At 42.0% G+C, this 21,932-nt stretch overlaps 1 protein-coding gene across 1 annotated transcript; it reads left to right on the top strand.

Moving 5' to 3' along the window:
* Positions 1–640: 640 nt before the first annotated feature.
* Positions 641–7,708, top strand: ddx54 (DEAD (Asp-Glu-Ala-Asp) box polypeptide 54). Its single transcript, XM_069172221.1, has 20 exons — positions 641–884; positions 1,468–1,594; positions 1,677–1,747; positions 1,826–2,014; positions 2,132–2,181; positions 2,283–2,324; positions 2,411–2,506; positions 2,861–2,982; positions 3,195–3,256; positions 3,761–3,892; positions 4,298–4,508; positions 4,611–4,739; positions 4,832–5,053; positions 5,138–5,211; positions 5,303–5,512; positions 5,858–6,006; positions 6,106–6,219; positions 6,310–6,420; positions 6,546–6,730; positions 7,160–7,708. The coding sequence occupies exons 1-20, from the start codon at positions 774–776 to the stop codon at positions 7,408–7,410; spliced, it is 2,658 nt and encodes an 885-aa protein (XP_069028322.1). The 5' UTR covers positions 641–773; the 3' UTR covers positions 7,411–7,708.
* Positions 7,709–21,932: the final 14,224 nt, after the last annotated feature.

Below are 21,932 nucleotides of genomic sequence, written 5' to 3'. Positions count from 1 at the left end.
TGGTTTAAAGGAAACAAAGAGAAAATGATTAACGTGTAATAAAGGCTTTGGAATAACAGCACGATGAAGAGTCTACTGTGATTAAATCACTGAATAAAACATCGCAGCATCATTGCTGCTTAAATTAGAGTGCAATTTAGATTCAAACTGAAATGCTGCTACGAGACATCTGTGCCAGCGTTTTAAGGCTACGTAAACACGTGACATATAAAGTCTCTCTCGGGTGAAAAAGTAAGAAGAAAAGCAGCTGCACAAAAACTCTTCGGACAAGATTAACCAAGAGCCTGAAATATGCACATCAGGATATGAGTTAGTGATGCGCTGCTTCGTGTTCATCAAACTAAATATCAATCTTTTGATATCCGCTGAATTAATTACTTTAAACTCAGCTTGAGTTTAAAGCTTCATAAACTTTATTCATTGCATTATTGAATTTACAGACTAGTTAACGAAATGATTTATAATTGAGATGTAATTTCATCAGCTTGTATTTCCTTGCAAGTAGAAATGATAACTACAAAACCTCAACTCTAATGGAGAACACGCAGGCTGCAGTGACCCTCCGGAGCAGCAGGTGGCAGCGCGGAGCTCCACGTCACACACCGACAGGCTGACAACACGGAAGAAGAGGAAGAAGAAACACACACGTGTTTCCAACATGTCCGCTGTTGTTGCGCGTTGAAACAACACGAGTCGCCCTGAAAACTAGTTTGACGCCGTTTTATCTCACAAACTGCGGATTAAAGTGCTCGAGGACAGAGTCGGAGGACGGGATGGCCCAGAGGAGGAAGAAGCTGTCGAAGAAGAGGAGGAACAGAGAGGCGGAGGGAGACTCCGACAGCGGAGACTTCGAGCTGGCTGCTGAAATCAAAGACGATGATTGTGTGAGGAACCAAACTTTAATCTCATCCAGCTGCTTTTGACCGCAGATCAAGAGGTCTCCGGTTCAAATCCGGATGCCCCCTGACGTCATCTTTACCAGAATCTATTTATAGAGCATCGTGATGTGTTAAAAAGTCATATGTACCAGTGACGCGCGAATATTCAGCAGCTGCTCAGAGCATCTCACACTTCGTTGTCATGGTGACTTTGTATTTATACATCCAGTGGTGGGATGCTGCAGGCTTCAGTTATTCTAGTTCCCTAATAAAGTGGTCGCACACGTCACATTTTAGACATCTATCTTTATCACCCAGAATTTAAGCTTCATTTCAAGTCTGTCAGTAATTTACAGCTGAAATTATTATTTTAAATAATCGTGTAGTTGATGATCATAAACCTGTTTGTTAGTTATTATATTAGTTCAGAGACAGAAGCAATATTCAGTATTTTTCAGTGCCACTGATGTTTATGTTGTCGTCTATGAAACAAAGTGAAATCTTTCACACGGTATGAAGTTGAATGTTTTTCATCTTTTGTCTTGATGAAGCTTCAACTTGTTCTCATTTCGGTGTTTTGTCTGAGCAGCCAGGGAAGAAGCTGCCGCGCTTCCCCACAGCGTCCGACTGCGTGTCCGACGCGGAGCCGGATACCAGGCAGCTGGTCCGAGCCCAAAACAAGAAGAAGAAGAAGTCCGGAGGCTTTCAGTCGATGGGTGAGAGATCAGACGGAGCTGCATGTCCGTGTCCGTTCACCCGGGAGGGAACGTCGTTTGACCGCATCACGTGTGATTTCAGGTCTCAGCTACCCGGTTTTTAAAGGCGTCATGAAGAAGGGTTACAAAGTCCCGACTCCCATCCAGAGGAAGGTCAGTCGGCGTTTCGTCGGGCGCCCGTCATCAAACATCTGGGACTTCCATGTTTAACGTCATATTTCCCGTCTTCAGGCCGTCCCTGTGATTCTGGACGGGAAGGACGTGGTCGCCATGGCTCGCACCGGCAGCGGTAAGACGGCCGCCTTCCTGGTGCCGATGTTCGAGAAGCTGAAGGCCCCTCAAGCCCAGACCGGAGCGAGGGCCCTCATCCTGACGCCCACCCGAGAGCTGGCCCTGCAGACCATGAAGTTCACCAAAGAGGTCCGTCCGTCAGCTGCTTGCTGTTTATTTAGTTGTGCAAGCTGCCGACTGGAATAAATCTTCGGTTGTGGTTTGTTGAACTCGCTGCTGATGTTTTGTTTTTGTTTTTTTTTGTAGCTGGGAAAGTTCACGGGCCTGAAGACGGCGTTGATCCTCGGTGGCGACCGGTGCGTCGCTCCTCCGTTGTCTCGTTCTGTTAGTTTGTCGCTCTCATTGCGTTTTAAGATCTGCAGAGTAAATTAATGTAAATGTCTCGGCTGTTTTCCAGAATGGACGATCAGTTCGCTGCTCTTCATGAAAACCCCGACATGTGAGTGTTTTCTTCATCAGTGTTGTTTTCCTCCCGTCCGTCCAGGAATCGTTTTATGCTGACTCATCTCTTTCCTCCTCCCTCAGCATCATCGGTACGCCCGGTCGTCTCATGCACGTCATCACGGAGATGAACCTGAAGTTGCACAGCGTGGAGTACGTGGTGTTCGACGAGGCCGACAGGTGACAAATTGCATTTTTCATTTTAAAGGTTCCATTTTTACACTTTTCTGATGTTTATTGAGAACTTGTGAAATCCACAAAAAAAATATTTTGGTGGTTTTAGAAACCAAAAAGCATCTCGGTGTAGTTTTCCCATCTCTCAAGCTTCTCGGGCCGAACTGAAAGACGTATGACACGAGCTTGAGCTTGTGACATCACAAACTTACAGAAGTCTAAACGGTGTTTATATATCACCTAGACCTGCTTTATAATAAAGAGAAGTGGGAATACAATGTGGTATCTTTAAAGGGATTATAATTTGAATCCATGAATTGAAGTGTGTGTGTGATCTTCCACACGTCTTCCTCCACTCAGGCTGTTTGAAATGGGTTTTGCTGAGCAGCTTCAGGAGATCATTCGCAGGCTTCCGGACACCCGGCAGACTCTGCTGTTCTCCGCCACGCTGCCTAAACTGCTGGTGGAGTTCGCCAGAGCAGGTGAGAAGATCCGCTTTATTCGGACTTCTGTTTTGAATGTTTCCATCGTAACTGAGGATGTTTTAGATTTATTTTTTTTTTGCTTTAAATCGTGGGCTCACCTGAATCCATTAAGTTGTGACAAATGTGGAATCTAAAAGCATGAGATCATTTTAACTGACTTTGAAACTGGTGCTGAAGGTCCAGACTAACTAACTCAACTTTATTTCCAGGTCTGACGGAACCTGTTCTGATCCGTTTGGATGTGGATTCGAAGCTCAGTAACCAGATTAAGGTAACGAGACGACTTGTTTTATTAAACATGAATTAAACATTATAGAAAACATGTTTTATGACGGGAAAAGATGCTTTTATCTTCTTCTTTTTTTTATTTTTTTTATTTTTTTAGATCAAATTAAAAATCAAATATAGAATAACAAATTTGTGATTTACTGCATTGGAGCTAGTTATGATAACATCTGCCATGAGCAAACTTTGAGATGTGTTCGCTATTATTGACTGGAAAAAAGATGGAAGATTTTTTTTTATTGTCTAAATAACTCACCACAGGATAATTATTGCATTTACTGTCCATATGAACGCATTTCAAAGCATCTAATGTGTTAGAGACGGACTCCTTAGACTCATGATGCCTTCAGGTGCTCTGTACAGTGAGAAAATTGTTAAGGAAACTTTTTGATAACTCTTTTCTCAGAAAACAACTGTGAGGCCCAGAATAAAATCCTCTCATGTATCCCAACGCTTAAAAAAAAAAATCATTTCTACCGTCTCCCATCAGCTGTCCTTCTTCCACCTGCGTATGGACGACAAGCCGGCGCTGCTGCTGCACCTGCTGAGACACGTGGTGAAGCCTCAGGAGCAGACCGTCGTCTTTGCTGCCACCAAACACCACGTAGAGTACCTCAAACAGGTGAAATAACAACACAGGGCTGTTTCACAAAACCTGGATCAGGGATGAAGCTGGAATTTTCCGTGTTCATCGTTGAATTAAGCCTTTAGTTCGTTTTCATAAATCCAACGTCGTTGATGATAAGGCGCTCATAGTAAGAAGAGCTTTGGGAAAAATGAAGAGACCTATTTTGAAGACAGCTGTGAATATCTGGATTAATTACACCTGACTTGCAGTAGTGGAACAGATAAAGACGAGATGTGCTGACTAGACCGGATCAGGCTTCGTTTTACTTTCTGGATTCTGCTTTTGTGAAAAAGCTCCTTGTTCTGTCTCTTACTGTGTATTTCTCACTAAATCAACATGTTAAAGCATTTTTTTTAAATTATGAGCCGTGATTTAACATCAGCTTCTGTTGATCCCCAGCTGCTGTCTGCAGAAGGTTTGGAGGTCGCCTACATCTACAGCGCCCTCGACCAAACCGCCAGGAAGATCAACATCGGCAAGTTTGTTCATCGGAAAGCCATGGTGCTGATTGTGACTGACGTCGCTGCTCGTGGTATCGACATCCCCCTACTGGACAATGTCATCAACTACAACTTCCCCTCCAAAGCCAAACTTTTCTTGCACAGAGTCGGTGAGTCGTTTATACGCATTGATTTGCACTTAATTAACGAAGTGATTAAGTCGGCGCCAGAGATTAAAACAATTTTGGTCGTCACCTGTCTTTTCCCATCAGGCCGTGTGGGACGTGCGGGTCGCAGCGGCACAGCTTACAGTATGATATGTCCAGACGAGATGCCTTTTGTCTATGACCTCCACCTCTTCCTGGGAAGACCCGTTCAGTTCGCCACACCCGACACACAAGGTGAGTTTTACTAATAGACTTCATGAATCATCTCCTGATGCTCCCTCTGCGCTCTCACCGTTTCCTCTCATCATCTCTGTTTCCTCCTCCAGATTCAGACGGTGTGTTCGGTCGAGTCCCTCAGAGCATCTTGGACGATGAAAGTTCCCATCTGATCACGGCTCATGAGAACTCTCTGGACCTGCAGAATCAGCATCGCACCTCGGAGAACGCCTACAAGCAGTACCTGAAGTCCCGACCCAACCCCTCGCCGGAGTCCATCCGCCGGGTCAAAAACACCGATCTGTCCGGCATGGCTGTCCATCCGCTACTCGGTACGTTCAGGGAGAACAGAAACTATGAATAGTGACGATGCCCAGAAAGTAGCTGAGGACAACATTTGATTCATCTTGTTACAGGGTTGGGTTTGGAGAAGATGGAACTGGAGCGCCTTCAGATAGTCGATGCCATCAAGGTCTACAAATCCAAAGCTGTGAGTTTCAATGCAGATTTTTCATCATACTGCAGTTTCCTGTTAACCTGCAATTAAACATGAGAAAATATCACCTTTTGTCTTTTTGCAGACGATCTTCGAAATCAACTCCAGCAGTAAGACGTCAGCCAGTGAGGTGATGCGAACCAAACGTTCCAAAGACACTCGGTTAGTGGACAAGTTCAGCAGGAGGAGGGAGGACGTGGCTGCAGAGAGCCGGCTGCATCAGCCTGTCGCCACGGTAACCACCGCCGACTGTGATGTCACCGACACCACCGGCCAGGAGGACGAAGATCTGCAGGTAATCAACGCTGATATATGACTCCAAATCAATCTGCATGTGATGCACTGACAAAACCCAGAAGAGTTACCAAAATGTCCAAACTATTCCTTTAAGTGAGTTTATTATATTGTTATCCTAAATCTGAAATACCCAAATCTTTAGCGGCTGTTTCTTTTTCAGGTCCACATGTGCTATCAAAAAAAAAATGACATTTTTCAAAAGTATAAAAAGTTTGGACACTTTATGTTGTGTGAAAATTTAAATATGCATGATTAGTCTCTACTGTGAATTATTATTGTAAATCTTCACTTCCTACACAGCAGTGGTCAGTTTTTGACATGTAATTCTTCATGTTTCCACCAGGGGGTGTTCTCAGAGGTGGTCGGTGTTAAAAGAAAAGTCCCGCAGGAGGACGGAGAAGAACAAGCAAAGAACAAGAAAAGCAGGCCAATGGGCAAAGATGAGGAGTATTACATCCCTTACAGACCTAAAGACTTCAACTCTGAGAGAGGGTGAGGCTGGAAGCTTTGTGACTTTTTTTATTATTTGTATTTAAAAAGTTAAAAGGCTGTTTTTATTTGAACCCGTCATGTCATGCTCTGTGTCTTTAGTTTAAGTCTCGGCGGAGAGGTCACTGCTTTTGAACAGCAGGCATCCTCGGCGGTCCTCGACCTGATGGGAGACGAGGGCGACCGGTTCAGCCAGCACAAAAACATCATGAGATGGTAATAACTTAAATCCTCTCATTCGCTTTCTTCTCACTTTACCGTTTCATCCCATAATGTGTATTTAATGTGTCTTTTTATCTTTTGTAGGGACCGTAAGAGGAAGCGTTTTGTGAGAGACACAGGAAGGGAGGACCAGAAGAAGAAGATCCGAACAGACGGCGGTCTGGTCATCGCCAACAAAAAGAACAAGAAGAACTTGTATCCTTCCTGCAAAGCGTCTTTGTGTTTGTTTGCATTTACAGCTGCTATTAATCCCGTTTTCTCTCATTCTGACGATGTTGAGCTGCATTGTTGAGATGTTGCATCACTTAACCGCACGTCAGTTATGAGGAGTGGAAGAAAAAATACAAGGTGGATGATGCAGGATCCGGCTCAGATGGAGAAACAGGAGGAGGAGGAAGAGGAAGAGGAAGAGGAGGAGGAGGAGGAAGAGGAAGAGGAGGAGGAAGAGGAAGAGGAGGAAGGGGAGGAGGAGGAAGAGGAGGAGGAGGGTGGAGCCCAGCGGGAGGTAGGACAGCATCTTCAGTCTCGGCGTTACACTCAAACTTTAACATGTGCACAAAATGTACTGTATGTATGTTATTAATGACATTAGAGGTCAAACATTTTTAAAGCAAAATGTTGAGAGATGCTGCATTGCTGCCATCAAATTCAAAATAAGCATATATTTTTCATAAATAAATACAATTCCTCAGTTTCTACATTTGATGTGTTGTCTTTGATCTATTTTCAGTCAAATATGAGTTAACATCATTTACAAATCATTGCATTTTGCTTTTATTTACATTTTTGGTTCTGAAGTAATTTGCTGTTTTATGGGTAACTTAATACGCCGAACGGTTGATTTAATTTTCAAGCACAATGTTAATCAACAGTTTAAGTCTCTGTGTATTTGCCAGCCGTTTCACGCCTGTTCTCTGCGTCATGTCTCTTCCAGGTCGACGAGGTCCGAACTTCCAGAGTCCCGCGGCGCCGCAGCAAACGCCCGGCGGTCGCAGAATTCGCTCCGAGCTAAAGACCAGCGAGCAGATCATAAAGCAGCGCAGGCAGAATCAGAAGCAGCAGTTCCTGCAGAGCGGCGGGCTGAAGAACATCCGCTCCAAGAACAAAAAGTGGCTCGGAGAAGTCAAGAAGTCCGGTTTTGGACGCGGCGGCCAAAAGAAGGGAAAGATGAAGAAGAGACTGTGAGGAAGATGCTGATGATGATGATGTCACCATCAGGAGTTGTAATGTTGTCTGAGACCATCGGAAGATTTTCACGAGCTACTTTATGATTCTGGATTAAAGAGGAAGATGAGTTTGTCCGCCTCATCTTTTCCAACGTTCGCCTTCTGAACTCCACATTTGTCCCAGAATATGTTGAAGCGGGATCGTTTCGACATTTTAAGCGTGTTGGCAGTTTAATCAAAGTGTTTAATCAAAGTGACCTGAAATATGTATATTTACATTAGTAACTGTTTGCAAAATACAGACGTGAATAAGACGATATGTTGTGTCCTGTTTTTATTCAGTGTTTTTGTGTGTTTATATATATAATATATATATATAAACTTAAAACTATAGATGCTGCAATATTCTTAGTTTTAGTCCCATTATAGGACTTTTAGTGAAGTTGAAACGTTTGGAGAAAGTTAAAAAGTTTTGCATCCACAACACATTACAGGAAGATATTTAATATCACTGCAGACCCCCTTGAAAACACGTATATCTACTATCCAAAGAATAAATATAATAAGAATAAAATCATACTGTAGCAAAAACTTTTCGGCCGCCACGCCACGGGCACACGATCGACGAAAACAAATTATTTTAAGAACTTTTAATTCCAAACATGTTCAGAGTGCACAAACTCAATTTCAAGTCAGTCTGACATAATCTGCAGGAGGAGTTCATGAAAGTACAACATGTGTGAATCGCCAAAAATGGCGACTAAATTAAAAATGGCGGACTTCCTGTTGAGGTGACGTCATGGTGCGTCGGAACTTTTTTGCTCATCTCGGTGTAATACACGTGTCCACCGAGTTTCGTGCATGTCGGTAAATGGAGCCGCCGGGGCTTCTGTGTAGGGGGCGCTAGTGAGCCGTTTGGCCACGCCCACTCGCGACTCATTAAAATGCTAAATTTTTACAACAGATATTCTTGTGTTCTTTGCTGTTATTTGTATAAAACCTCAAGCTTTGAGATCCTGTTTGATGCTTTTCTGTCTCAGGCTTTCATCTTTGTTGATGAGATGTTTGTTTCTGCTTGTTAGTTTCAGTTTGTGCTGCAGATAAAAATAGGTTTGTGTGAGTTCACCTACTTTTTAAGGGCGACTGTAAAGTCATTCCTTTTTTCACTTGTAAAACAAACATGTAATTGGCCATGAAATAAATGTGTTTAAAAAGCCTTGAAGTTACCGGCGCTGTCAAATGTAGACCCACTTTTATACTGTCCATCATTTATGATTTATGACAGTTGTTCTTTTATTTTGAAAAGGTCCAATGCTGCACTCTTTTGGTGAAAAATCAGCAGTGCATGATTATCAGTGTCCCAGATGTATGAAGGACCGCTGTGGTCCACCTTCTGTTCACTTTAAATTTATGGCAAAAGCGGATCAGCCGAAAAGCCAATGAAACTTTCTTTTTCTTTCTGCCTTTTCTGGCTTATTAAAACACATCATCAATGTGAAAATATCAGCGGATTCAGTTTGAAGCTCCACAAAACAGAACATTTAATTCACATTAATTAAAAAGTAACAATACGTCCGGTGTCAAATATTACCTCAATGTTAATCTGTATTTAGAATGTGACTTTTGACATCTGCCATTATTTTATTAATATTCAATGCTGTCTTTAAGATCATATTTTTCATATCAAGGCTTGATTTTTTTTTTTTTAATAATTTAATTTAGACATAAATTGTTGCTTTTTAGAAAAGGACACTCTTTGGGATTATATTAATCTGCCTTTATCATATAACCTGGAGTTGTTCTGTCTTCAGTAACACGCTGGGTCTCACATCTGAGAAGCATCACGTCTTCTCTGGCCACATTTCAAATGATCATGTAATTTATTTCCTGCACAAGATACGACAGTCAATCATCGGGCAGCGGAGGATTCTGTCATTTCTTCAGCTGCTTGGACAGACTACGACCACATGCCTCAGAGGAAGGAGCACCAGTGAAAGTCGCTCCGTCCATCTGGATGTGGTTACAGTGCCGGCTGTTTTCTGATGATATGCCTCCATGCTATCACAAGTTATTCGTGGCTGCCGCTACTCGGGACTCCTCCGTGAAGACTTGTGGGCCCGCAGGCGTCTGCGTGAATGCTTCAGAAGAATGAGTAAAACAGTTGGTCGGTGGGTAATGTATTTGGTCAAAACACACCAGTGTCACCATGGAGGTTGTCATGGGACACACACCATATCATCATCATCATCTCTCCCAGAGAACATCCATTCATAAAACACAGCAGCTCCTCTGTCCAACGGGGAAGGTTTCAGTTTCATGTGCAGTTTAAGACATTTACATTTATTCCAAGAATTTTTTTTTATACAAATAATTATGCTTCTATGCTTTTAGGTTACATGCAAAAAAAAAGAAAGAATATAAAGCTACAATAAGATTAATGAGAAAGTATTTAAGCTCACGTAGATGAATGTAGTACTACAATAAACAGAGCAAAAGTGTTGCAGGAGGTTTCCACAACAGTTTTTTTTTAAGGGTCTCAGAATCACCACATTGTCTCCGTACCAGACAAAGATTATTCTGGATTTTATTTCAAGATCGATCAAAACCACAACTGTGGGGATGTTATTAAATCCTGTTCGTTCTGAGTTATAATATCTTACTGTGATTTGACCTACAGTTTCAGATCCATACTCCTCACCAGCAGGTGGCGGTAGTGAGCCGTATTGTTGTTTGCAAACCGCTAAAAAACGAAGAAGAAGAAAAAGGGAAAGCCGTCTCACCTGGCCGGCGTCCCAGTCCACCTGCACACCTGAGAAGGTGAATAGTGCAGGAGACAGGAGCGGATGTCTGCCAAACTCTTCGGGGTTAGATTTGGCTCCTCGACCCTCGAAGAAGTGATCTGCAAAACAACATCACACAGAAAACACAACAGTGTGCAACGTTTAATGAGACGACAGCGACACGTCAGACCTCCAACACGTCCACAGGTAAGACTAGAGCTAACCGACTAACGGTAGCAATCTGTACCAAAACTCTTCACAGAGTCCATATATATATATTGATTGATTGATTGATTGATTGATTGATTGATTGATAGACTGGAGCCAGCTGGACTCTGAATTGGTTTGAAAGTGGTCGCTGCTGTGATTGCTTGTGTTACTGTAACAGCTGGTACCTTAGCCAATCCCGAACCTGTATCTTAACCCGCCCACAATTTAACAGCCAATCACAGGCAGAGCCGTCCTCCGGCTGATCTCATCGAGCAACAGCAACGTTTAATGACTTGTTTGGGCATTATTAATTATTTATTATTATTAATTATTATTAATAATAAGAATTATTAAGAATTAATAATAATAATAATTATTATTAAGAATTCCCGTCTATTTAGATTTTTTTTTTATATCTATATTTTAAATATTTTCCGTCTTTCTAGTTCTACATACTATACTTTCAGCAATAAAGTTCATGCAAATAGTAAGGTTTTAAAATAAAAATACAGTTATAAGTCAGTTTTGGAATATACATCATCTTTAGCCTGTGTAACACTTTACAGGAAACTATATCCATGAATGCTTTTACAGATAAAAATACTGCACGTAGCTTTACGTTTGAAATAGCCTCATATTGTAATATTAATAATGCCATATTGAATGCTTTCATATTGACATCTACAGTACGTGTACAGTATGTGTCCATGTGTATACACCTTGTGGTGTTCAATTTCTTTTAATGAGCGCATTGTAATTCCATATTAGATGTAATATAGGATGAAGGTCATTCAAACACTCGCATACAAAAAAGTTTGTTAAAATAACTCCTTATGTGCCATTTAATGAGGTTTACAAGTTAGTTTTATTTGTTTTCCTCTAAAGGATCCATTTGGACTCAAAACAAAAACTTCCCGTCGACTAATCCTCAGTAGTTGAACGAGTCTCTGAAATACTCCAGCGTACTACAGGCTTTCTGAAAAACCAAACCAAAAAGCTGCAGCAGCCTCGGTGAAGGAGCGTACGTTGCCTGTGATATCAGTTAATCCTCGTGCAGAGATACTGAGCCGCAGCCTGCTCTGACTTCACATCCCGTCCTCTGTGAACCATCCCTCACCCCTCCTCGTCTATCTGATGGCCTCGCTCCCCGTTCTGGAGCTCTTTAGGGCTGCAGCGGCTCTCCAGTCGTCAGGAACGGCAGCTTTATCTTTGTTTAGGGTTCCCAGGACTGACACAGCATCCACTTGAGATATGACAAAGAGCCCGAGCACCAGAATACTGCTGCTCTCCCGACGGTGGGAGGAAGTCGCTCCACCGTCGTTACGTGTACAGTACGTGTGTTTCCTTATACAATTCAACAGGCGTGAAATTGAATTACTTAACCATAATTTTTATTTAAAGAAACATACATTTCTCTCCAGCTATAAAGGACCATCTGACTTCCAAGTTTTTACATGTAGCTGCCTTTTTTTTTTTTTAATTGAAGAAATAAGTCCAATTTTGATGACCTTTCTTAAACATCCTCATCTGCTTTGTCTCTCAGCTTTGATTCTCTGACAGCGTGACTCATGAGCTGACTCTTAAACTAACAGGGAAAGTCTCCGCTTGCAGTCGACATTAACATCTCATGTGTCAGCATGTTCATTGTCATCATTCAACGATGTGAAATCTGTATTTATAGTGGACTTGGTTTGGAAAAACAACGACAACAACAGAAAATAAGACGAACTGAGTGTGCGAGTTTAAAATATTTATCGGCTGCTGAATTAATAAGCAAACTGAATATAAAAGTCAGACAAACGATCCACTCGCTGTGCTCATAGCTTCCAGGAAATTAAATTGAACAAAGAACTGTTTTGATTTAACAAAAAGGTTACTGAGTTCATTGTTGTTGTACACAAAACCACGAGACTGTGGGCGCCCAGATATGGAGAGAGGGAGAAGCATCACATTCATAATTAAATACTACTTTTCTGTGTTGGAGTTTAATTTCATGAAGAACAGAAATTCGTCACTCCATCTTGCAGAAATGGTGAATGTGTTCCTCTCCTCTCCTCTCCTCTCCTCTCCTCTCCTCTCCTCTCCTCTCCTCTCCTCTCCTCTCCTCTCCTCCGTCCTTCTCGTCCTCCTCTCCTCTCCTCTCCTCTCCTCTCCTCTCCTCTCCTCTCCTCTCCTCTCCTCTCCTCTCCTCTCCTCTCCTCTCCTCTCCTCTCCTCTCCTCTCCTCCGTCCTTCTCGTCCTTCTCTCCTCTCCTCTCCTCTCCTCTCCTCTCCTCTCCTCTCCTCTCCTCTCCTCTCCTCTCCTCTCCTCTCCTCTCCTCTCCTCCCCTAATGATAAGATTGCTGCCCTTTCTCAGGCTATCGCTTACAAGTCAAAAGGCCACTTGAGGAATGACAGGCCAACATGACTGACATGAGCCGCTCAGCAGTTCGTCTCCCTTATGAAGAAAAACTGCTGACAACTCATTAACAGCAGAATATCTTCAGTGAGGCATTTTTGGGTAGTTTTTTTTTTTTTTTTTTTCTCCCCCCAAAGCTCTTAAAATGCTGCCCTCTCAGACTGGGTGGAGTTGAGATGTTGTTGGGTCAAATGCTGGTTAGCTTGGTTTATTGTCAAATCATAATTACAGTTTCTGTGGCTTTGTTTTGGAAACATGCAGCTCATGAAGATGTTTGGAACAACCTGCCACGCAGATGCTTCATGGGAACCTAAAATTAGCTTGATCACAAGGGAAGGACTGTAGTCAGTGGGGCTGTCTCGGGCCAGAACCTTCCTAATTAAATGTATGTTGGGGTTGTGTTGGCTGAAAGCCTTTTAAAGTGAGCTGAACAGGAACCAGACCGATCAGAGTCCCTAAAATCGGAATTTTCTATGATGAAGTGTGAAAAACGGAAGTTCAGAATTGGCCCTAACAACTAAGATAGAAACCCCTGCTAGGTCCGACCGGGGATCAGACTACGATGCTTTTATAGCACCAACTGATCTACTGTGATGCAGGATCGTGACTCTCACATTACAACACCTTATTTCACTTCTATCCAACTGCAGGAACTTTCTGCTTCTCCGTGTGCAGCCGGCTAGCGAGCATCCACTGAGGCGTTTGAGGAACATCTGTAAATTGAAGAGTCTAGTGGTAGCTTTTATGTGAGGCATCTGTTAATTGTAGGTACAGAAAATGAACTGGGTTAAACTCTCCCTGCCTAAACTGCATGAAAACCTCAGATTTGTACTGTAATGTATAATGTAATATTCTTTTTGTCAAAATATATTTTAGTCAATTATTATATGAAAAAAAGAAGGATCATTCAAGAACCAGTATTGAAGTTATGGTAACAGTTTAGAAAACCAGCTGTAATAGAAAATCCACTTCTTGAGACTTATTGTTTACATTTGGTTTGTTTCAAATTGTGTTCTCTTGCTTTAAAAGCTGCTTAGTTTGCTTCAGTGACTCGTCATAATGGAAACCTCCTGACCGTCGGTGTGCTGCTCTGCCTAACGGGCCGTGTACTCATAGGACCTCCAATAGGTGATCGTTAGTTTGAGATGTTTAGTAAATGGTTGAAATGTCAAGAAAGTGATGGAGCAGCACCACAGTAACGATCATTTTAATGTCTATGACATTACTGTGGATTTGGAAAAGTTCGTGACAATTTAGGAATATTGACGATTAACAGATTTATGACATAAATAGTTGGTTGTCAGTTTAAATCCCGTCTAAAAAGATCAAGTATCCAGATTTGTTTTCCTGAAAAACACGGCGCCTGAAATCACGACCTGCCAATTGTAATGTAAAGAACATCTTTCATTGCCGGAGAGCTGCGTCTCTGCTGTGATCTGTTGCTGCTGTCAAGCTGTAAATCTGGATTCACCCTCTGAGAAAGGAAAGAGGCTTTTCAGCAGGGACCATTACGTCCAAAGGAAAGCTCCAAGACCGTGTTTCTGCCGCTGGCCCGAGCGCCATTCAAGGGAAATATAGAAAAACCTCTTTTCTCCTTTTTGCACTTCTTTTTCTGTTTTATGAGCCTCAGGATCTTCCCACATTCTCCCTTTTTTTGTGTCATTGTGACCACAATCCCTGAAAATAGAGGTTGTTGTGCATCTATACTGAAGTGGAGAAATAGAGCCAGTGTTGGGATTGCATGGTGAAGATGGTTAGACATACAGCTGGAGGGCAGATGGTAACAAAAGCCTATAAAAACACCTACATTTAATCCACAATTGAGAAAATCTGTATTAAAAGAGGTTTGTTTGTATGAATGGATGAGCGTGCAGGAGACTGTTGTGTGCTGGCACGGAGCCTCGGCCCATCAGCCCGTTGGATTAGGACTCGGAGAGGGTTATTTTTGGGGATGCTCAGGTGCCTGGGGCCCCGTCAGTAAGCCCTTATAAAGAGGTCCTCTCCGGGCCGGTGGAAAGTGGGTTATCAGCTTCACTGTCGCTCCTCGATGGGGCCAACTCGTTTGCATCTAGTCAACACCTTCCACCCCTCTTTGGCACAGATGCGACCCCGGCTTCCTAAAGCGATCTTTGGCCTTATTGAGCACTTCGTATACATCTCTTTTCACGTGACGTCGGACAGGAAAAGGTTAAATTTTTTTGTTACCTAAAAATACACTTTTATCCCTCGTTCATTATTAATGAAGAGCAGAGGTGCATTTGGCTTTACGTGGATGATGGCAGCGCCCGAGGGTTAATGGGATTTAACTGTAAAGCACAACTCAGATTTCTGTCGTTGAGATTCACACCTTCTTTGTGGATTATGTGAAATGTTAAACCTCTTACTGTACTCTGCAACAGTTCCTGTCAGCTCATGCATGTGTACAATAGCAGTACAATTAAAGTGTCAGACCAGAAAGCATGGTTTGAGATCTTTTATCCTTCCTACAGTCAGATTAATTTAACATCAGTGCTTCCTGATCGAGGTTGTAAAAATGTTTTTTGATTTTACAAACAGCTGAACGTACTGAAGACGAGTATTTCCACTTTTTTTTTTTTTTTTTCCTTCTTGCCCTTCTCTGCTTTCCTTGTCTAAGGAATGTTTTCCCAGACTCTCTTTTCACCCTCTGCGAGCTGTCTGTCTCTCTGCGGTTACGCACTTCATTTGTCTTCCCCGGGATCAGAGAAACACTGAAAATCAAAATAATCACTGGACATTGAAGTAGTAGAACGTTTTAGACAATCCCTGGATAACTAGATGACAGAGTTTGTCAAGAAAGAGCTTTTGAGCAAGCAGACGCTCCAAATAATTATTTTATTAGCCATATTTAACCAGTAATTCAGGATGCTTTATAAACTTTGAGCACATTTTATTATTTTCACATCATAAGTGAATTATGTTTGAGGTTGTAGGGCTTTAGAAAATTTGAGTTATTTAATTGTGGGCAGAGAATTTCAGTGCAGTATTTCAACTTCAGCAGCAGTGATGAACACTAATTTAATACACATTAAAAAAGAAAAATACAGTCAAATAGGTGAAGCATAAACATTTTCATCCCTCTAATATCGCAAATTGTAGTTAACTGCACCACAAGACAGGGTGCAGATAAAGTTTCTTTAAATATATTTAATTTTAGAGCTCTATTAAAAAAAAACCCAAAAAACCCATAGGTTTAGTAATCCTATTTCATTTTGCTGCATGGTCAAACTTTATACATAACTATGGACACAAATACAATCTAACAGAAAACTACTAACTTTAAACTGTATACTTAATGTATATTTAATGGAGTTAAATATTTGTAATGTGCCCTTTTGAACATCATTTCTTAAAGCAGATTTACTTTTAAATAGCTTTTTCATATTCAGCGAGCCAGCGTCCTTTTACACATCGTCAAGTGCTGCTGCACTTACCTCAGTTACCAAAAGATGGCGCTATAGCCATTGTTCAAGGTCAGACAGGGAGGCCTGACAACCAGCGAGCTTTCCTGGGCCTCCCAGAGTGGATTTAGTGCTGCCTGTTTGTGAGTTTAAAATGAGCGTACCGTGTCAGAAACAACTGACTGTCCAGTGCGGAAAAGTTTGTGTAAAGAGTCATTCATCAGGGATCACTCAAAGCTAACAATGTAGCATCTATGAGAAGTGGCCACCGCTTTTCAGTAACAGCATGCCAGGTCGAGTGGTTGCAGGAGTCCCTTGAAGCCTAATATATATGTATATACAGCCAGGTGCAGAGTTAACAGCTTATATACTTTACATCTGGTGTTGAGTAATATAGATGTAAAAGACAGAGTGACCTAAAATTACAGTTGCTGTGACTCGAGAGGGGATGAAGAGTGCCGTAACCTTTTCCATAAGGAGAACCGAGGGCTGTGATTGGTCGAAGGACCTCCTGCTTCCTCCCCTCCATCTCACACCAGACCCTGGATGGCACTCAAGGCCCTGACCACCGCCGCGGCGTGGCGCCGAGGGGGTACACGGCGTGTGTGTGTGTGTGTGTGTGTGTGTGTGTGTGTGTGTGTGTGTGTGTCTCAGGCAGCCAGTTTGGAGGGCAGAGACCCCGGATATGTTGTGGAAGTGTGTAGTGGACAGGGGCCAGACAGGACGTGACCTTCAGGAGGAAGCTCAGCCAGCCCTTATAGGCCAAGTGTCTATCAATCAGCCCTGTTTGTCCCGCCCCCAGTGGACCACTTCAAACACACAGGAGGATTAGGCATTTTTTATTTGTCTTTTATAGGAATGATCACACAGTTAGACAGAGTTTTATTGAAGTAAAAAAAAAGAAAAAAAGAGGCACGGTAAATGTTCAGGTCGCAGACAGCAGCTTGTTTTTTCATTGAAGAAACAGATTTTTTTTTTCCAGTTTGAAAATCTCGTAGTATCGACGGCTCAACAATCAATCGTTGCTATTTAATCTCAGAATGTGACCTCGGTCTGTGCCAGTCACCTGTAGCTGGTGGACACGATTATTTATTAGTCTTTTGAACTCCACTGTAATTTAGCATCTTTCATTACTCCCCAATCCATGGCAACGGCAGATCAAAGCCGGGCATTGATTCTCCTCCTCTGCAGGCTGTCCGGGGACCAACCGGCACTTCGGACAAATGAGCAACAGGTCAGGAACTCAGTTCCGCTGAGGGTAGAGGCCACCGGCCCGGGCCTGACCCTGGACCGGTGCCACCGGGCTCTGAACTGTGTCTTATGGCTTTCATTTTCAAACAAAGCTGTTTGGCAGGTTTTTGGATTTTAGTTTTTGTGTAGATGGGGACAGTCCTGATGGTCGTGAGATGATGCATTTTTAAAAAGTGAGCTTTAGCTTTTTATTCTTTGAATTCTGTCATTGTTTGTATTCAAAGCTTTAATCATCATACTTTTGTTCATGTTTACAATAAAGGGATCAAAATAAAAATGGCTGCCAAATGTTGCTCTGGGTTTATCAGTTTTTCCTTTTTTGAGGCAATTAGGACAAACATCTGGAGGTAATGGAGAGTTCACTACAAGTTTGTTAGGAATCTAATGTGTACAAGTGTTGCTGTGGTAGAAAGGACGTTTTCAAACTTTTCTTATTTGTAATTACACTTTTCGCTCTCATACGGTGGGATGATTTCTTTTTACTCCTTTAAAAAAAAAAATAAAAAAAAACCTGTCTCTTCAATTCTGACTTGAACCAGAGAAATGGTGAAAGATGAAGGAAGAGAAGAAGAGTTAGTCAACATGTGAACGTCTTAGTGTTGTCCGCGTCTGGGAAAAAGGGCTAAAGGTGCTAATTAACAGGGCTGTCAGTGGTTCCTTGAAGTGAAGTGAACTTGCCGATAAGCGGAGTGGCTGGTGGAGGGAAACTGACGGGGCCCTCGAGCCATCTGGAACTTGTTCTCCCAAAAAGCCGGCTCTGGCACCAAATAGGGTATTGAAAGTGAAATCTGAAGAAGAATTTATAAGGACTTGATTGTGTTGTTAAACCATAATAAAGTCAGTTAGGTAACACTGCCAACAGGTGTTGTAGAATGATTCATGAATAACCAGAAGAAGAATCAGAATTTGCTGATGAAACCAAGAAATACATGTTTGTAAAAGTCTTTTCAAAAGAGATATTTGGTTGTTTCATTTACACTTTTGGGTCAAATCTGTTTCTTGCTGCAGAAACTGCTTCCAACAAACAAAAAGAAAAAGATCACAGAAAGTAAAAAACATGCAAATGTGAAATAATGCTTTAAATTACTTATGAGTTTTGCAAGGCGAGAAATTTGACTGATATTAGTTGACTGACTGTGTGAAGTCGTATTTTCTGTCCGATTCTCAATGAACAAAATTTGTTCCTTCCTTCCTCGCAGGCGTCTTTGGTGGTGCAGCGGTGGAGTTCTGCAGCAGTGGGGTTCTGCAGCGGTGCAGCGGTGGGGTTCTGCAGCAGTGGGGTTCTGCAGCGGTGCAACGGTGGGGTTCTGCAGCGGTGGAGTTCTGCAGCGGTGCAGCGGTGGGGTTCTGCAGCGGTGGGGTTCTGCAGCGGTGGGGTTCTGCAGCGGTGGAGTTCTGCAGCGGTGCAGCGGTGTGGCTCTGGAGGACCTGTGTAGCTCATCTCCTGCAGGTAATCAACCATCATTCTTTCATGAGGCTGTGAGTGTTCAGGAGAGACTCTGGATCTCCCCTGCTGCTTCTGCCAGCAATACATCCTGCTACACGTTAGGGAACATGACAACTGCACTCCCTCCCAGTTCAATGCACCTGAACACACTCCTCCATCTCATGACATGATAGGTCAGATCAGATCTCTCGCTGCTCCAGCCTGCTTCCAGGGAGCTGAGCAAGGAGAGGAATAGATTACTGTTTTCTGTAAAATTACACCTTGTACATAATAATTCTTTAGCATGTTTGGTTTATGGTTTTCCACACAGAATAGATGCTTGTTAGTACATGCTTGTTGTTTAAGCCAATTGAATTGTGTTTCTGGCTGCTCTCTGCTTTCTTAATAATAAATGTCGAGGTAAGTTTTCTTTGTCACCGCTAAATTAGACACAAAATTTGCTTCCACACGGGATGAAATGAAAGTTTCCAGTTTGTATTAATGACCCCTGTAAAGCTGCACAGCAAACAGTGTTTGACATTTTGTTTAGTTTCTCAAACCAGTTCTGCAGTATAATAGTGGGAGATGCTCTCCAAAAATGACAATAACATTTGTGTCTGATGTGTTTTTTTTCCCGCAAAAAAACCCTGAGCTATTGGGTAAAAAGCCCTAAAATTACGAATCTATTCCTTTTTAACTTATTAAGTGCTTCAGGATCTATTAATATGCAAATATATTTCATTTCTAAAGTACCTGCTGGACCCAAGATGTCTCTTACATCCCAGTCCGTCCTCTAATGTTTGTGCACTGACTGGTTTGGCTTCAAATTTCCTGATCACACTTGAATATTGGACAAAGATTGGCTTCTAAGCTATTTGTTCATGTCACAAATCCTGCTGGTAGGTCCAGATTTTCAATGAGCAGAGAGAAACTTCGTCTTTCAGCAGATGATTGTGAAAACAGCCCTCGCGTGTCAAACTCTGCACCTGCATCATTCTGCAAAGTAACGCTCAAACATTCAACTGCAGGAAGGAGAGGAAAAACATATTTTTGAGCCGGGGGAAACTTTAATCATTTTGTTTTTAAATGTATATTAATAAATATGTTTGCATTTTGCCCACAAAAAAAAGCAAATTGCAGTTGATAATGATAAACCATGATATGATTAATGAAATACAGTACTACCTGTTTTCTAAATGTGTACTTCTGTTTAATCAAGCAAAAATCTAATAATATACCTAAAAACCAGGAATACTCGTTTTCTATTTCATCTTCAAGATGCCACAAGCGGGAGTTTTTTTTAACCTTTTGTATTCTTACTTTACCTTTCTTGAAATTCATGTTAATTTTCCTGTATTTATGTTAAAATGTCCTACTTCTCCATTAACATGATGTAGACAAAAAGCAGGAGGCATAATGGAACCAACTTATAAAATTCAAGGTTTCAGATCAAATCTACCAAAAGGTTTGCTCAGTCCTGTCACTGAAAAACACAGAGGGAGAGAAAAATGGCCAGTGTTTGTTCTTTGCTCGCTGTTTACTGCTGAGAAGTCACTGCAGCTGATCTTGTGTGGAAAAAGATAGAAAAGTCTAGTCTCATGCAAATCTGTCACCTTCATTCCTCAAAACCACCGCTGCCTCCTTTTAAATTGACCAGTTCGCACTGATTTTGTGAAAGCACACACATTATGTGTATTCGTGTAGAGACAAATGAAAATGAACCTTACCTTTATCTCTCTGATGAGTGAGCAATCATATATTATATATCATATATCAGATCAGATCATATCCTCTCTATGCAAGATTTCCCAATATACTAAATAGATGGTGTTAAACTCAATGGCCTTCTTTAATTGCTAGTTTAAAGGTGTTTAATCAGTAATAAACTACGTACTCACTTTTATTTCGATGGTTGTCCTGAACCTGACAACTGTTCAGAAGAGTAAAACTTTTGAAATATCTCCTACAGCTTTTAGGCTTATTGTGTATTTGAAGACTTACTGCAGTTCCTTTTTGTTTTCCCCTCACGTTATCTCTCATATATTTTATTATTAAGTGTACATAAATATGTCCGGCCTGTGTTTGTGTGTGTGCATGCAGGCATCATTTGTGTGAGACATGGTATTATCAGCGTGGTTCACTGGTTCAACAGAAATGGTTGAAATGATATCCAGAGCTCGAACATCAAACAGCAGAGGCCAGTTGAGTTATGGTGCATCGATCGACTGCGAGAACAAAGGCAGCGGTGGTTAACGGGATGGAAATCGTGGAGGAAAGAGATAGATGAAGCACACCGAAGACAAGCAGCCGATTCTGTTTGGGGTCTGAGGCTCGGGGGTTTATGTCAGTCAGGATCTGGAGGAAAAGTTGCTCCCCTGAGAAAAAGAGTGGAAAGAAAAGAGAGAGGGATGCAAGCGGATGTGTGGGGCACTAAGGGTCTGGATGATAGGTGACATTAACCAGGTGCCCTGCTGGCCCAGCTGGCAATTCTTTGCTTTCGCTTCTACTCCTCAATAGTAAAACCCTGGGAATGTTTTTTTAAATGCACCAAAGTCAGGTGCTGCTTTAGAGTATGCCTGGCTGGTGAGTTTCTGTCTGTCTGCATGTGTTTTTCTAAGCCGTTACAGTGGTGTACGGGCACATGTCTGCATGGTGATGAATAACCAGACCCTCCTTGGTTATCTTCACTTCCTCAGAGTTTCAAGTGAGAGCCAGATGGAGCTATTTATCTTAATCTTTCCCCTCATTCACTCGAGATGTAGTTGGAGGCCATCTCTCTTTTCATTACATTATCAAACATTACAAAGACACGTGGTTATGAGAAAATAATCAGGATGTGTTGAGTAGATTGTCACCATTACATCTAAAATACCAAAAACAAAAGAGAAATCTGTGCAAAAGTAGCCGTAGAAGGTGATAATGTGGACGCTGTAGAACAAAAGATGTGTGACCCCAGGAAGCCTCTTCATGTACACATGAAGATTTAATTTCCTGTAGTCGTATTAATGCTAATGCATTTGAGATGTAGTAGAATAAAAAGCTTTTGCGACAGACTTG

Source organism: Embiotoca jacksoni, unplaced genomic scaffold (genome assembly GCF_022577435.1).
Source record: "Embiotoca jacksoni isolate LCO1_2020_lvr unplaced genomic scaffold, fEmbJac1.0.p SCAF_10, whole genome shotgun sequence".
Classification (NCBI taxonomy): Eukaryota; Metazoa; Chordata; class Actinopteri; family Embiotocidae; genus Embiotoca; species Embiotoca jacksoni.
The sequence above is the reverse complement of the archived record's forward strand: the minus strand, read 5'-3'. Positions and strand labels throughout refer to the sequence as shown.

Coding starts and splice junctions, on each gene's coding strand:
- ddx54 (XM_069172221.1), top strand. CDS start 774: ATGGCCCAGAGGAGGAAGAAGCTGTCGAAGAAGAGGAGGAACAGAGAG. Junction 4,509..4,610: donor ACTTTTCTTGCACAGAGTCG/GTGAGTCGTTTA, acceptor TTTTCCCATCAG/GCCGTGTGGGACGTGCGGGT. Junction 4,740..4,831: donor CGCCACACCCGACACACAAG/GTGAGTTTTACT, acceptor TTCCTCCTCCAG/ATTCAGACGGTGTGTTCGGT.